This window comes from Antennarius striatus, chromosome 24 (genome assembly GCF_040054535.1).
Source record: "Antennarius striatus isolate MH-2024 chromosome 24, ASM4005453v1, whole genome shotgun sequence".
Lineage (NCBI taxonomy): Eukaryota > Metazoa > Chordata > Actinopteri > Lophiiformes > Antennariidae > Antennarius > Antennarius striatus.
Window position 1 is genome coordinate 7,160,335 of NC_090799.1, and position 15,274 is coordinate 7,175,608.

Consider the following 15,274-nt stretch of genomic DNA (forward strand, 5'->3'; position numbering starts at 1 on the left):
TTCCATGATGGGGAGGGAAAAAAAAAAGAAGATTTACAATCGCTCAAACATCTGCAGAAGTTTTTGGAACCTGTAGGCTCGTCTTTCCATCACATCCGATCGCTTTTGCAGCCAATTAGGTCTCATTCGAGGTTGGGGAAAATTGACTAGAATGCCTGCTCAACGGTTTCCTCCTGGGGTATCTGTGTAGCGCGGAGATGCATAAAAAGGGGTCAAGAAGGCCCTCCCCCTATTCCAGCCTGATCGTCTCCGACCCCTCCTCATCTGCGGCGGCGCATCAGAGGATCCTCTTGGACTGAACGTTTCCATCGTGGTCAAGAGGCTGTCTGAGCGGAGCCGGCTGATGAAGATGGATGTGGGCGGCGGGATGAGGCACAAACTCATCTGACTCCCGTCTCCAGGCTGACAGCTGTCTGTAGCGCCGCTGCCTCCACCTGTAAATCCACTAATGCAGGCTGACAGGGCCGCCTGCCCCCCCGTCCTCTGAGCAAGGCCACTCAGCCAACCCTGCCATGCTGGGCCGGGCGCAGGGGGAGGGACAATGGTGATCATCCAGAGCATGAACACACATGCTCGCGCTCACCTACACCCAAATGTATGACTTCCTCTTCTGAATATCAAGTCCGCCCCGCCGTCTAACCCTTCCCAGAAACGAAGCCCCGTCAAGGCCGGATCGATGGGCTGTGGCAGCCGTGCATAATGTTTAAAACCTTATGCTCTGCGAGAAGAACCGGAGCCAAGGTTTAACGCTTCAAGGTCCGCTCACGGCGAGGATCCACCTGCTAAGCCAAGACCATGAAGGATAGAGAAAGAAAAGCCCCCCTTTTGTGTGTTTGTGTGCTTTAATTAAACACACACCACAACAGAGAGCGTTCAATTTCAAATTAAGAGCATGGATGTAAGAGGAAGTGTTAAATCTCCTCTGGAATCAATAAATGTAATTACAGCTTGGATATTTGTTGGTGAAAATACAAGCCGTTATTAATTTATTGAGTCGCAGACGTCCACAAAATTTGCTCAAGGCAACAGCAAAAGACGTACGATGGCATTTCCACTCCCTGCAAGCAGGCGCCACGGTGACCCCGACCCGCTCACCTCCGTCTCCAAGAAGCGCCGCAGGGCCCTCTTCTTTTTGATGCTCTTGCGGCGAACGTAAACGGCCACGCTGAGCGCCAGGATGACGATGATGAATAGGCCGCCGATGATGCCAGCTGCTATTAGCGGGGTCCTGTCAAGACAGAGGAGGAGAGGAAGAATTAACGGCGCCGGAACATTAAGAAATCAAAAGGCGTTTGGAGAGGAAGTGCTAACCTGAGCCAACAAATCCTCCAACCTGCTGTCGCCCCAGAAGAAAAACGTCCTGCGGTCTTTGAATCTAACATTCAGTCTATCACATCATCTCTGCTCACTTCCTGTTTTTGCAATTTTTTTCTTCCTCCCGACCTCTGAGCCTCTCCCTCTTCCCTCTTTTTTGTTTGTTCCATCTTCTTCATCACATTTCCAGGCGAACCGATTCATCCACAGCTATTTCCGAGTGAGAGGCGCCTCCATTTTCACACCTCCCTCAAAACCTTTGAGGGAGGGGTGCAGGAGGAGAAGCTGTGTGATTTTATTTCATGTTTTCTAAACTTTCTAGAAGTTAATCTAACTTAATATTTGGTGTTTTAAAGGAGCTAATAATTCCACTCGCATATTTAATTTGGGGTGCAAACTCACTTTTAATTTGAAACAGCTGATGCTGTTTACAGCATTTATTTCTTTCCTCTTAACTCTGAACGCCCTGAGGATAATCACATTAGCTGTCGATTGATTTGATTTAACTGGATCTCTATATTTTACATCTCTCATTCATTTAGAGTTTTCCTGCACATACTGGGCTCTAATGGGGCTACGCATTATAGATAGATAGATAGATAGATAGATAGATAGATAGATAGATAGATAGATAGATAGATAGATAGATAGATAGATAGATAGATAGATAGATAGATAGATAGATAGATAGATAGATATAAACAGTATAATATTAAAATATAAAATTAAAATATAAACAATAAAAAATTAAATTAAATCCATTTCACTGCGTGCTGACCTCGCCACCTCCTCCCCGCTCCTCCTGACAGAGTCATTGTACCCCCTGATGGCACGGGGCACGAAGGAGGACCTCAGCCTCCCTGTGGAGGTGCTGTGTGACAGCAGTCTGCCGCTGAAGGTGCTCCTCTGCTGGGAGAAGGTGGTGTTGTTCATGATGGCCCTGAATTTAGACATGGTCCTGCTCTGCAGAACTGTCTCCAGAGAGTCCAGGCTCAGCCCGACCACTGAGCCCGCTCTGAGGATGAGTCTGTTCAGACGGTCCATATCTCTTTTCCTGGCCCTCCCACCCCAACACACAATGGCGTATGACAGCACACTGGAGACTACGGACTGATAGAACATGAGAAGGAGCTTAGGACAGATGTTGAAGGAGGCCAGCCTCCTCAGGAAGTACATCCTGCTCTGCCCCTTCTTGTACACACAGTCCGAGTTGAGTGACCAGTCCAGTCTGCTGTCTAGCTGCAGTCCCAGGTACTTATAGTTTTCTACCACCTCCACCTCACTGCCCTCGATAATCACTGGCTGTGGAGAGGGAGGTGTCCGCCGGAAATCCAGCACCATCCATCTCCTTCGTCTTTGAGACGTTGAGCTGGAGCTGGTTCTGTTGGCACCACTCCACGAAGTCAGCCACCAATGTCCTGTACCCCCCTCATCACTCTCCCGGATACATGCCACAATCACAGTGTCATCGGAGTACTTCTGTATGTGGCATGTATCCGAGTTGCGCTTGAAATATCCATTTCAAGCACAACTCGGTGCTATATACATTAAATTTTGAAGTTTCCAGCATTATTTATCCGCCTGGCCTTACAGCTGGAGCACCAACCCGTCTCCTCTAATAAAGGCTCTAATGCATTTGCCATTTACATTTGTCTTTTCTTTAACGTCACACACATCCCTCCCATCAGGAGTCCATTTTTTACATTCTCCACCGTCTCCAGTCTTCACTGGTCTCCACATCAAAGAATAAGAATTAAAAAAAAAGGGAGGCCCAAAAGAAATAGGTAACCAGGGACGTAAAGCACGGCATTAATATAAAGAAGAAGAAACACACATATATTATCCCTCTGAGGGAAATTATCTTTTCACTCTTACTGATGCCTTTTTGCAGTATGAAAATGCATTTTTACAGCATTTGTTAGTACAGGCCCCTGAAACAAACACACAACAAACACCAGGGGCCTGTAAGCATGTACACAGTGGGAGGCAGAGTGATGGGCAGCGAGTTCTGGGTGCACCCCGAGATGAGCAGCTTGAAGGGGTGATGGCGCCTTGCTTAAGGGTGCCTCGGCAGTGCTCAGGAGGTGAGCTGACACCTCCCACTGTCAGCTCACACTCTGAGGATGGCTAGTCGGGAGCTGCAATCGAACCGCCAATCTCAGATCATGGTACGCCCGCTCTACCGACTGAGCTATTGCTGTTGAGCTGCAAAGCTATATCACAAGAACAAAGTGGAGAAAGAATTCACCCAGGGTAACCTCTGCTCAGCTTGGCAGGGCCTCAAATCTGTGGCTGCCCTGAACATCATCAACTCCAATCACAAAACCATCCAGGTTGTAAGCAGCAGTCCCACATCACTTCCCGATGACCTCAACTGCTTTTATACCTGGTTGGAGATGTACAACTCTATCCTGTTAGCAGAGACACTATCCACTCTGGAGACTGGTAACAATACACTCATGTTTAAAACCTATGGTGTGGTGAGAGCTCTCAGGAGGACAAGGGAAAACAGCGCTCCTTGTCAAGATAAGATCAACTGTCGCGTCCTGAAACTTAGTGCTGAATGGTTGGGGGAAGTGTTCCAAATCCTGTTCCAAGGGTCCGTGGACACCGGCTCAGTCCCTCAACTATGGAAACACTCCACAGTCGTCCCCATTCCTAAAAAAATCACCATAAAGCATCTGAACCAACCAACTAACCAAAAAGTCACTAGAGTTTGAGTCAATGGCAAGCTCTCCAACCTCCGACACACCTCGACTGGCTCCTTTCAAGGTTGCGTGCTCTCACCTCTGCTATTCATCCTCTACACCTATGACTGCAGATCCACTTGGTGAAGTACGCTGATGACACAGTACTCCTGTCCCTGTTCTCAGGTCCCTCGCAGCATCATGGACCAGCTTCACAGCAATTTGTGGAGTGGTGTGACAGCTCATGCCTTGAGCTGAGTGTTAGCAAAACCAAAGAGATGGTAGGGACTTTTTCTAACAGGTAGGGAGGGCTGGGTGCTGCATCCATCACCTTAATACATGGCAAGCCATTGGAGCAGGTGGAGGAGTACAAATACCTGGGTACTATTTTTAATAACCTGCTGAAATTGTCTTTTAACACAGATGAAATCATCAGAAAATGTTATCAGTGGCAATACCTCTAAAGGAAACTCAATTCCTTTGAAATCAACAAAAACATCCTGCTGGCTTTCTATTACTCCTTCATTTGGAGCATCTTCACATTTTCCATAACTTGCTGGTTCCGCTGTGTCAGCTTTCAGAACAGAAAAGTCTCTTATAAGATCATTGGAATTCCAACCAGATCCCTGTCCTTCATATACAAGAAACAAACACTTCTAGCCAATAAAATCCTCCTCACAGACTACACTCATCCTTTGTGTGGCTCCCGTCACAACGCCATTGTCCATTGTCCCATCTGTAGAACGCAGAGGAGGAAAGCTACCTTTGTTCCCAAAGCTGTCAACCTCCTAAACTCCTGCTGAATGTCTCTATAGTTTCTGTGTTTACCTGTAACTGAATACCTTTTGACATTTACACTGTTTATGTTTACAATGTTTATGTTAAATTATTATTATTAACTAGGTTCTGAACTAACTAGGTTTTAAGATAAATTAAGGTAAAATATCTAACTAGATTTTAACTAACTAGTATTGGAACTAACTAGGTTTTAGACTAACTAGGTTTTGAAGTCACATAATGATATGTGTGACTTTAGTTTTAAAGAGTAGTCCTAGCTTTGCATATGATGACAGCTCATAACACGCCCTGATATAAGTGCACTGACAATGGGACAGCTAAGAACTGGGGTTTTTAAGGAGTTATTGTTCACCATGCTTCCAGCCACCTGTGTTTATTTTAATAAATGCCGTTCTTTTTTAGTATTGGTTAGTAGAGTGGCAGACACACACCTGAGCCCCACCTTAGTGTGATCAAGTCCCTGGATGAAGTCAGGTAACACTCATTTGTTGGATTGTTTTATGAATGAATATGGTTTTTAGAAAATGTATGAACGCATCCTACTTTCCTGTTCATTTTTATAGAATTATCCACAAGGGTGATGACTGTCACTGTTCTTTCCCAGGTATTTTAGAGTCACGGGTCTTCGTTTTATTTACCCTTTTATTATTTTTATTTTATCTGACACGCTACGAGGGCAGAAGTATCATCAAATGCACCGACAGGTGCAATTATTTAAGAGTGGTAGAATCAAGGGGAGGCGTATGGCTCCATTTGTCTAGTGACACTCCTTTTTATCGTTTTGAGTCATTCCTGTATTTATTCTATATTTTATTGTTTGGAGTGCCTTGCCTGTTAATTGGCATCATAACGTTTGTATTGTGTTGTGTCGGCAGTGACTCAGTATTTTATTGTGTGTTTTGGGCACTAGATTGTGAAGCCTTTGGGTACTTTCGCGCCAACTACTACTGATTACAGGCCGTTGTGTGGTGCCAGTACCTGTCAGGTGTTTTTATACTGTGTGACTCTAGGCTTGTCTCATTGGCCTGTCCTGTCATTTTTGGTGTCGGACTTTCAATTGTTTTAAATTAGGTTTTAACCTGTTTTAATAAATTGTAAACTCCTGTTTTAACTGCCAGCCTCCTGTCCCGTTTGTTCTGGACACTGACCTGTGTATCCAGTGGGTAGATTGAATTTAGTATTCATAGTCTTAACGGCCACTAATTCAATACTACATATATGCTAACGGATAAGCGGAAGAGAATGGATGTATGTATGTATGTTTATGTTTAATTGTTAGAATTATTATTAACTCGGTTTTTACCTAACTAGGTTTTCAACTAACTAGGTTTTGAACAACTTACTAGGTTTAAAATAAACAGTATATTTATGCTAATTATGTTATTTATTTTTTATGTTTACACTGTTGTATGTTTAAACCGTTAATGTTAAATTATTAAATTACTATTAACTAGGTTTTGAACTAACTACGTTTTACACTAACTACAGTGTGCCCTCGTGCATTCCCACATCAACACTCTCGATTTCACCTTTTTGCGGATTTTTGGTAGGCAGTCACGTGATACCGTAAGCGCATTCTATTGGCTGATGGCATCCGGAAGTGCGCTATGTTATGTGAGTCTCGGACTTAGGTGAGACACAAAAGTGCTTTAAACAGTCTATCAGAGTGTGGGAAAAGGTAATACAGATAGAAGATGGTTTAATATCATTATGCGGAGGGTTCATAAACGTTTAAATTACCGTAAATAATAAGATAAATACCATATTGGCCCGAATATAAGACTGAAAAAGTGGGGGTCGTCTTACATTCGGGGTCTAGACATTATACCCATTCACAACGCTAGATGGCGCCAGATATCTTTAAAGCGAATGCTGAACTTAACTCCCCAGGCCAAAGTGAACCCCTGTCACGAAGAAGAAAAACAAGAAATAGCGGTAAGAAAGAAAAGAGAATGAGGCAAAATAACAAGCTTTTTCTCTCGAATATATTATAATTGTTTAAAATGTACTGTAATTATTTTCCGTATAAAAATTAAATTTGATGTTCAAAAAGTCTTTTTTCAAACTTGAGTCATGAAAAAGAGGGGGTCGTCTTATAATCAGGGTCGTCTTATATTTGGGCCAATACGGTAGTGTGTCGCTCTATCGCGGAATTCGTTAATCGAGTGTGTGTTTCCTGGAATGCATTAGCTGCAAGGAACGAGGGCACACTGTACGGTCTAAACTAACTAACTAGACAGTAACTAACTAGTTTTGGAACTAACTAAGTTTTGAACAAACTAGGTTCTAAGTTAACCGGATTTTGAACTAACTAGGCTTTAAACTAATTTGTTTGTGAAGTAAATGACTAACTAGGTTACTTACTAGTTTTTGTATTAATTAGGTTCTGAAGTAAGTACGTTTTGGATTATTATTTAACATAAAAATTGTATATTGTACACACAATTGTATATTTATGTTATTATTTAATATTTATGTTCATTGTTTTGTTTACACTGTAGATTTGCACCTGTACACCTATCCTGCTGTATATGTGGGGACTCGTAAAGTTTTTTGAATGTGAATAAAGCTGCTCCTTCAAACTGATACTTGAACTTCAGAACTGGGATGTCGGGGCCATTAGCAGCTAATGGAAGACTCATGTACCATGGATGTAGGTGCTGCAGCGTTCGCCGTATCGATTGTGACAACCCTACAGAAGTGGGGGGGGGCCTTGAAATCTACAAAGAGGCTTTTGGCTTCAACGTAATGAGATATATGGCCATGTGTTGAATAGTAATGCAGCAGTTTGGGGTGATTAGCTGGAGGTGGGCGAGAGAGGCAAGGAGAAAGAACAGCTAGGAAAGAAATGCATCAGGGAGGGGGGGGGGGCATAAAGACAACAAAAGATGAGAGGAAGGAGGATTTACATTCAGGAGATGAGAAAGAAGGGGCCGAACCGCTGGCGGATGTGGTGCAATAGGTGAGGTACGGGGGAGATGATGCTCTAATTAGGAAGAGAAGGTTCCCTTTGGGGGTGGGGGGTGGTGGTTGGTGGAGGGGATGGGGGGCAAGGGGTCGCAAGATGAGAGGAGGATGAAGAGCAGGAGAACAGGTCTGGGATGAGAGGGAGGGAGAGGAAGACGTCTGCTTTAAACAGGAAGGACATAAAAGGAGCGCCGCACTTCCTGTTGATTCGGTTCAATTTAAAAAATGTTTGTCCCTGATCGGACAGATTATTTGTTTAAATGGTTTCACTATTAACACACTATTACTGTTATAATAAAAAAAAAAGAGAGCGGAAATAATTTGTTTTTTAATATATGACATGAATGGTGAGAACATGGGATGATGGATGACTTGTAACACGCGTGTGTCACCTTTGGGAACGTAATAGAGCCTTCATGCTAAATGAACTGTCATCGGGCTCCAGACAGGCTGATATGAGAGGAGGATTTATCCCCCCGTTCCGTCTCCTCCATCACTCCGATGTTCCAAATAATAATTACAACCAGGACACTGATAATAATTAATGCGTAATAGTTTCAGACTGACGTCATGAAGGTTCTCTTGGTACGTATTAAACCTGGAAGAATGCAAGTGTCTGGGGTCGCTTCACCCCGGCTCTGGAGTTTTCTTACCTGTCCATCATCCCCACGCAATCCTGCAGCCTGGGCCCGATGCACCTGTGTTTGGGGGGGTGGGGGTGGGGGACAGAGCAGAGAGAGCATCCATTACATCAGGGCAGGGTTATGAGTAAACCTCAGGTTGTCTTCCCTCCACGTCAATCAGCCGTCAAACCGGCAGCGGAAAATTTAATCCAGAGCACGGCTGATCTCTCGTCAGAATGACTCCGTGTTTGTTTCACCACATGGAGTTTTAGAATGTGTGTGTGTGTGTGTGTGTGGGGGGGGGTGAACAAAGAAGGAGTAAAAGTAAAATGGAAGAAATATTTATTTTCCGAGGTGTTCGGAACCCTGCGATCCACGGGAGATTCAGCATCAGGTGAGCAGGAAGGGACAGTGGCATCATGCCTTGAATGGGAGGGGCCTAAACAGGAAGTATAAGGTGTGAGCTTTCAGTGCATTCCATGAAACCTGGGAGGAAGAAGTTGATTGAGCTCTTCTTCTGGGCTCGTCCGTCCCCAGGACATCCAACAGATGGATGCTGGGACTCCGTTCTCGCCTCAGCGATCGTCTGTTGTTTCGTTGGCGTGAATCCAGCGCGGCCCGTCGCTGGAGGGCAAGGATACGATGACTCCACATGATGGAGGCGTTGCCATGCCAATGACAGATTAGTGATCAGAGTCAGAAATAGAAACGTGAGGAGAGCTGTCATGGCAAAAAAAAATATCACTCTATATCTGTCTTCACCTCGTCCTCCTCTCCCCGGCTTCCTTTACACCCATTTTCTACCACAGCTACTATTTTTAAAAGCCCCCCCCACCATCACACCGCCACCCTGCTTCTTCAGCCCGCTTTGATATCATCAACACTTACAGGGTAGTTTCGGCAAAATAAAATGACCTCCTGCTAGGTGAGCGATGGTATATTAAGTCCCTTTCCACCTCGGATCATATCTCCAGTCCGTTGCTAGGTTTCGGCGCTGTAACTTTGTTTGCTGAGATCACTGACGAGATTGGTCTCAGCTTCCCACACTTTATTCCCCATTGTCCAGCTGCTCCCAGCAAAAAAGGAAGGAGTCAGAAGTCACGGCCGGGCTGACTTTAAAAGATGAAGGGGATGAAGATATAAACCCAGCACGGTCCTGGAGGACGGGGGGAATCCACAGCCTCCGTGTTTCTGAAGATCTGTCCTGCTTTGCTTCGGCGCCGACCGGCCAGACGTCTGAAGCCTGAATATGTTTCATTTACAATGATGGAAGCAGAATGGTAATAAATCCTCACGCTGGAGGAGCTGGACTCTCCAGTATGAAACTCTCTTGGTAAAACAATTTTTCCCTGACGCACCAGACTGGGGGGTGGGGGTGTGCGGGTGTGGGGGCTTGTTGCTTTTGTCAGACAACACAGCGAGCCGCGGGTGGATCTCTCTCATTGTGTTTACAGAGAGCTGCAGAGCTCGTTTGAGGCTCCTCAGCCGACCTTTGCCCCTCGTTGGAGGGACCCCAACGAGGGGCAATCATGGCTGCGTCTCCCTCTCCTTTGTCTGCCATGGACGGAGGCTTTAGAACCTGGACGAGCCCCTCTTACCCCTGGGTGCAGTTGGCGTGGCACGGGTGACACTCGTTGTTGGCCTTGGCGTACTTGAAGATGAAGCTGTTGGCGCCCTGCAGCCCGTCGGGGCATTTCTCCACACAGTTGGGTCCATCTTTGAAGTGAAGGCATTTCACACATTGGTCTGGGCCCTGGAGAAGAGAGAGGAATACAGAGCAAAGCAATTAGAAAGATTGAAAGAGGTGGGAACGGAAAAGAGATGCAAGAAAGAATACCGACGGTCAAAGAAGAATAGAAGAAAAATACAGTCAGGAGAACGGAATGGGATTACGCCATGGGGGGGAAGGGGGATTGGAGCTGTGGAGGGAATAGCATCGAAGAGAATCGAATTCAAAACCTGGTGAATCATGAATCAATTTGCTCGCTTCCTACTGGAGCGGCGGCCGCTGATTCAAAACGGCGGCGAGCGTCTTCTGCTGCGGCGAAGCGCTTCGGAAACCAGGTCGTATCAAAATGCGACGGTGGCGACGACGAGCCGAGCCGCCGCGGAATGGGAGGGAGTCAGACGGTGGGTGGCCGTGAACGTGAAGGGATACCTTCTGATGGAGGCGCCGACTAAGGCGTGACCGACGCCCTCCCACATTGTGACACATCCAGACGCACGCATCAATAAACATGACTGTGCGTTTGGTGTGCAGCTGCTTCCAGACGTTTTTGTGTGTGTGTGTGTGTGTGTGTGTGTGTGTGTGTGTGTGTGTGTGTGTGTGTGTGTGTGTGTGTGTGTGTGAGCTCCGGATGATTGACTCCGGTGTTATTTACTACTTAACTGTGACCGGCATCTCAAACCCAGATGCCTCCCCAGAATCCTTGAGGAGCACCCCCACCCCCACCCCTTCAACCCCCCCACCACTTTAATCGCTTATTCCCTCTCTCCCTCACCATCATGAAAGGTGACTCCACAAAACGAGTGATGCAGCACAGAAAACACGACATCCTCCAGTCAGGCTTTGAATACGGAATTAGCCTCCGAGACTCTTTTAACCGTTCCAAACGGCGAGACGTTTGAAACCCCTGTGACCCCTCGTGGGCTCACGGGGGTTGCTGGGAGCCCATTCCAGCAGATAGGAGACGCTACAGATATAGTTCTAAATGTGTTGCCGCCAAATCTAGAACTATATCTGTATTAAATTTGAAAACAAACATCATGTGACCTGGGTGTATTTGCAGGATCATGCATTGTTGTCGTCAATTTTTTTCCCCCGCAGCCCTAAAGAGCCTGAAGCGTCTGCAGGAAGGTCAGAAACTTATTGTGCTGTTGGAGTGTGTGAGTGTGTGTACTTGCCAAGACCTTTCTCCTAAAGCAGCTCCAGTAGTTCATCATTCCTCCCATTAACCTCGCGTTCACCTTTGCAAACAGAGCCCTTATATCTTCTGAAAGCCGTGTGCGACTGATAGACTCCCCACAAAAGGAAGATGGAAGCCTACTTTGGCACGCATAAGATACGGCGGCGGCGTTTAAATCTCACGGTGAAAGGTCTTCTTCTGGAAAGCGTCATTATGTGAAGGAATGAAGGTCGGAGGATGTCGGGAGCGACTCACCTGACCGAGACATGTGGCGGCGTTCCCATCCATCTTCTCACACTGGCTATCGCACTCCAGGCACACGGATCCATTGGCGAATTCACGCACTTCCCTGGTGGAGAAGGAGACGCTGAGCGTTATGTATTATAGATCGGAGCTCCATTGAAATATTGATTGGGAGGCTGCTGATGGAGGATTCATAAGTATGATGTGTGCAAATGAGGTCGGGCCCGTACACAGGCGCATTTTGATTACAACCAACATCAATAAAGCTCGTGCCCACCTCCATCGGCCCGTGGGGGCGTTTTCTCTTCAAGACGGGGTGGTGGGGGGAGCTGGCTGAGACTATTTGATAAAGTTAAAGGCATGGTATGGTCAATATGTCAACAGAGAGCGGCCATGAATAATGAACGGCCTCTTGAAATCTGGGCAAACTCGAGGGGTGGAGGAAGCCGAGGGACGGGGGGGTTGGATGAGAGGAGACGATGACGCTGGGAATTTCAAATACCCAATTTAAGAATCTCACATCAGTTTGTGCAGGTGAAGGGATGGAGGTAAACCGCCGCTCCCTTCCTATGGGGGGGCCGCTGGTCATGGTTTGGCAGCGTCTTCTCTCTCCTCTGTTTGTCCGAACCAGAGCTCTTTCTCTCCGGCAGGACGGCGGTTGTCGATAAGTACCGCCGCTGATCAAAACCACTTTTCACTTCAGAAGGATCGATCAAGCCGATGCCGAGGACAGACGGCCTCCGAGGAGGATTCTCTCTCGCAGCGGCGAGATAATGAGAGCGACTGTGTGTGTGTTGGCTGGAGTTTGTTTTGGCGCCCGATACTAACGGCGTGGAACGGAGACTCAGCAGATTCCTGCATGTGAGCAGCTTTTATGTGATCTTGCAGCGAGATGCTCGGATCTCCTGCGGCTGTGTGTTTTATGCATTTTCATGTGGTGAATATTCCGTGGAAATCTCTTCGACTCGGCGCTTCTAAAAGCTGCAGAAATGAAGAGATATTCCGACACTCCAGAGTTCAACTGTATCACATTAAAGGGCAATAAAAGGGAAGATAAAACGCGAGTTTTCCCCACTGCCATGCCTTAATGTCAGAACATTTCCTTTAATGGTCCTAATGCTTCGTCGTGTTGGCGGCAGTCCTCCAACATACAAATGTACAGGATGACAGTGTGTTTTCTTTTGACAATGTTCCTGCTTGACACAAAAGAAACACTGATTGCTCTTTTTTACACTCCTCCCTGGTCTGTCTTTCCCCTTTTTTCCAAAATAAATTACATTTCTCTCCTAGAAGCTCAGTCCAGGGGGATCCTTTAGAAACGGGTCCAGGCAGTTGAGAAATATCTCTTTTGTTGGTTGAAGGAAAAAAGAACCGGCGTGGATCGGAGACAAAGACCTCTGCGATGGCACTCTCAGGGGTAATTTTCATTCTGTCAAAGCTGTTCCTCCTGATTGGTCCCCTTCACGGCTGGAAGTGTGTGCCAGAGTCCCATTGGGGGGACAGCCTGATGGTGGATTAGCGCTGTTTTAGCAGCAATCTAAGCTGGACTGTGGCGACCATGTGGACCTCCAAACCTCCAGGAAGCCAGAGCAGGGCCGACCCACCGGAGCAACTTTTTTAATTAAAGATTTTTAATTCCTCCTTAATCTGCTTCCTCACTCCTCCTCAACCCCAGTGGACACAATCTCAGACGTTTTCCTTTTTGCTCATTTGCTCCTCCTTTGTTTCATTTAACAGATGTATAAACTGAAGGGAATTAGCGCTTCTGCTCATTAGGAATGGAGGCTTTATGAGGATGAGCTGAGGAATCTCAGGATTTAAAAATCACCAATCTGGAAATAAATTTAGGGAGACTATCAAATTCTGTGGAGATATCTATCATGAAAACCAGACGGCGATGGGACGACCATCGATCGCCTCTTTACAAGGAATGTTCTGCTGGGAAACCTCGGGTCATGAAACAAATCGACCGCAACAAAGTCCTCCAAAGCCCCCGGATCTCAATCCACCAGAACCCATGGAGATCCATCGGTACCAACTCAAGGAACCTCCTGGGGGCTCGATCAGATTTGGATTCAATTCAAACCTGGGATCCTGACAAACCCATGACGTCTTGAAGGAGACGAGGGTCCATGTGGTCTTTAGGTTTAAATCTACCAGCAAACACGTTTCTGGAGACCTTCCCCCTCACCGTTTCTCCTCAGAGTCTTCGCTCTGAGCTGTGTTCCCCGGCAACTTCAAAGCTTTCCTCCCACAAACGGTGAAGGACCAGAAAAAAATCAACATGACCGAAGGTTGCTCGCCCTCACACACCTTGTCTTGCACACATATGTGCACACCCCCCCCTCCTTTGGGAAAACACACGCCTGACATCGTCGTTTGCAAGGAAGTCATGTTTATCTCGTGGAAGCGCCGTCTGTCTTGTTTCTGACGGAGGCTTTCAAAGTGTTGTGATTCACATCTTCATTTGAAGAGGAGCACAAAGACGTGTTTCCCCAGGTGAGGAGACAATCATCTTTCTGATGTGCCTTTAGGCAACATTAAGCAATGACCCCAACGCAATTATTCACACTGAAAGCAGAACATCAGTGGATTGCATTAATGCTTTAAAGGCCTTTGTTGCAAATGTCAGTCATTTACTAGTTCACATTGGTTAAAAAAAAAAGCCTGGCTGTCAGCCCAAATGGGCAATTTGTAATAAAATCTTTTCATTCAACAATATATTTAAATTGATTTTGGACAATGGATGTAATACAGGGCCAAATGTTCCCTTGATGTTCATGTTAACTGTCTTACAGCGTGGAAGCCCTTATTGGTTCATCACATTACATTCATGCCAATTGGCAATTAGACTCATCCTGCAGAGTCCTTGACAAGGTTTGGCTTCGCCCTCGTGCACCAAAACGGTGTAAATTGATTTGATGTCATGTGGTTGTCTGTACTTCCCTATTGGTGTAAGATTAGACCAATCAGAGAAATGCTAATGTTAAGAAACGATTTCCGCTCAGGACAAACAAAACAATAATTTGTGGAACTTTAACTCCGGTAAAATATCTCCAAACTTGAGAAGAGCAGATCCTATCAGAAAACATTTCCTGTGAAGCACAATTCAGATTTGAAGCTGACTATGACATCATCAGAGACTTAGCCCCGCCCGCAGGGAGGAGACAGCTGCACAAAGGGGCGTGGCTACCTTAAAACACATTTAAGAAGAGAGTATAATATGAGACCAGTGAGTGTTTGTGAGTGGATTGCTCACCCGTCAAAGAGATTGCAGGACTCCACACAGGTGCGACCCCGTCTGAAATACCTGCAGGAGAGACACTGGTCGGGCCCCGGGCCCCAGCAGCCGTCATCTGAACACATCCGATCACAAACCATCTGCAGTTGAGCTGCGGAGAAAAATCAGATAAGGAATGAAAAACCATCTGCAGCATACCTGTGTGGTTACTCCTGCAGGTGTAAACTCATCAAGTGATTCAGAAGGCATCATCCAGTACCCCCACCCCCTCTGGTGGGGGTGGGTAGACCTCTGCCTTTAGAGATCACCCCACCCACAACCTTAAGCCCTGCTTTCCACTCCAGCCACAACAATCAATACCGCTCATCAGACTCAGCATGTCCGTCATCCGGTGAGTGACATCCGCTTCCCGTCGAGCGTCACCCAGCGGGGGGTGGGGGTGGGGGGGTGATCACCCTTTATCAACAGCCTGACGGTCAATGGTAGACATGTGGT

At 46.4% G+C, this 15,274-nt stretch overlaps 1 protein-coding gene across 6 annotated transcripts in view; it reads right to left on the bottom strand.

The window, feature by feature from the left end:
* The window catches only part of LOC137591324 (receptor tyrosine-protein kinase erbB-4-like), a 189,106-nt gene that overhangs the window by 56,057 nt on the left and 117,775 nt on the right, over nt 1-15,274 (bottom strand). For all 6 annotated transcript variants that reach the window (XR_011034642.1, XR_011034643.1, XR_011034641.1 and 3 more), the window contains exons 13-17: nt 14,798-14,930; nt 11,551-11,644; nt 9,988-10,142; nt 8,420-8,464; nt 1,096-1,228 (exon numbers count right to left, since the gene is read on the bottom strand). Coding sequence is in view for 3 of the 6 variants with exons in the window: in XM_068309247.1 (XP_068165348.1) it covers nt 1,096-1,228; nt 8,420-8,464; nt 9,988-10,142; nt 11,551-11,644; nt 14,798-14,930 (560 nt within the window). In the remaining 3 variants the exon portion in view is untranslated. The remainder of the gene's footprint in view (nt 1-1,095; nt 1,229-8,419; nt 8,465-9,987; nt 10,143-11,550; nt 11,645-14,797; nt 14,931-15,274) is intronic.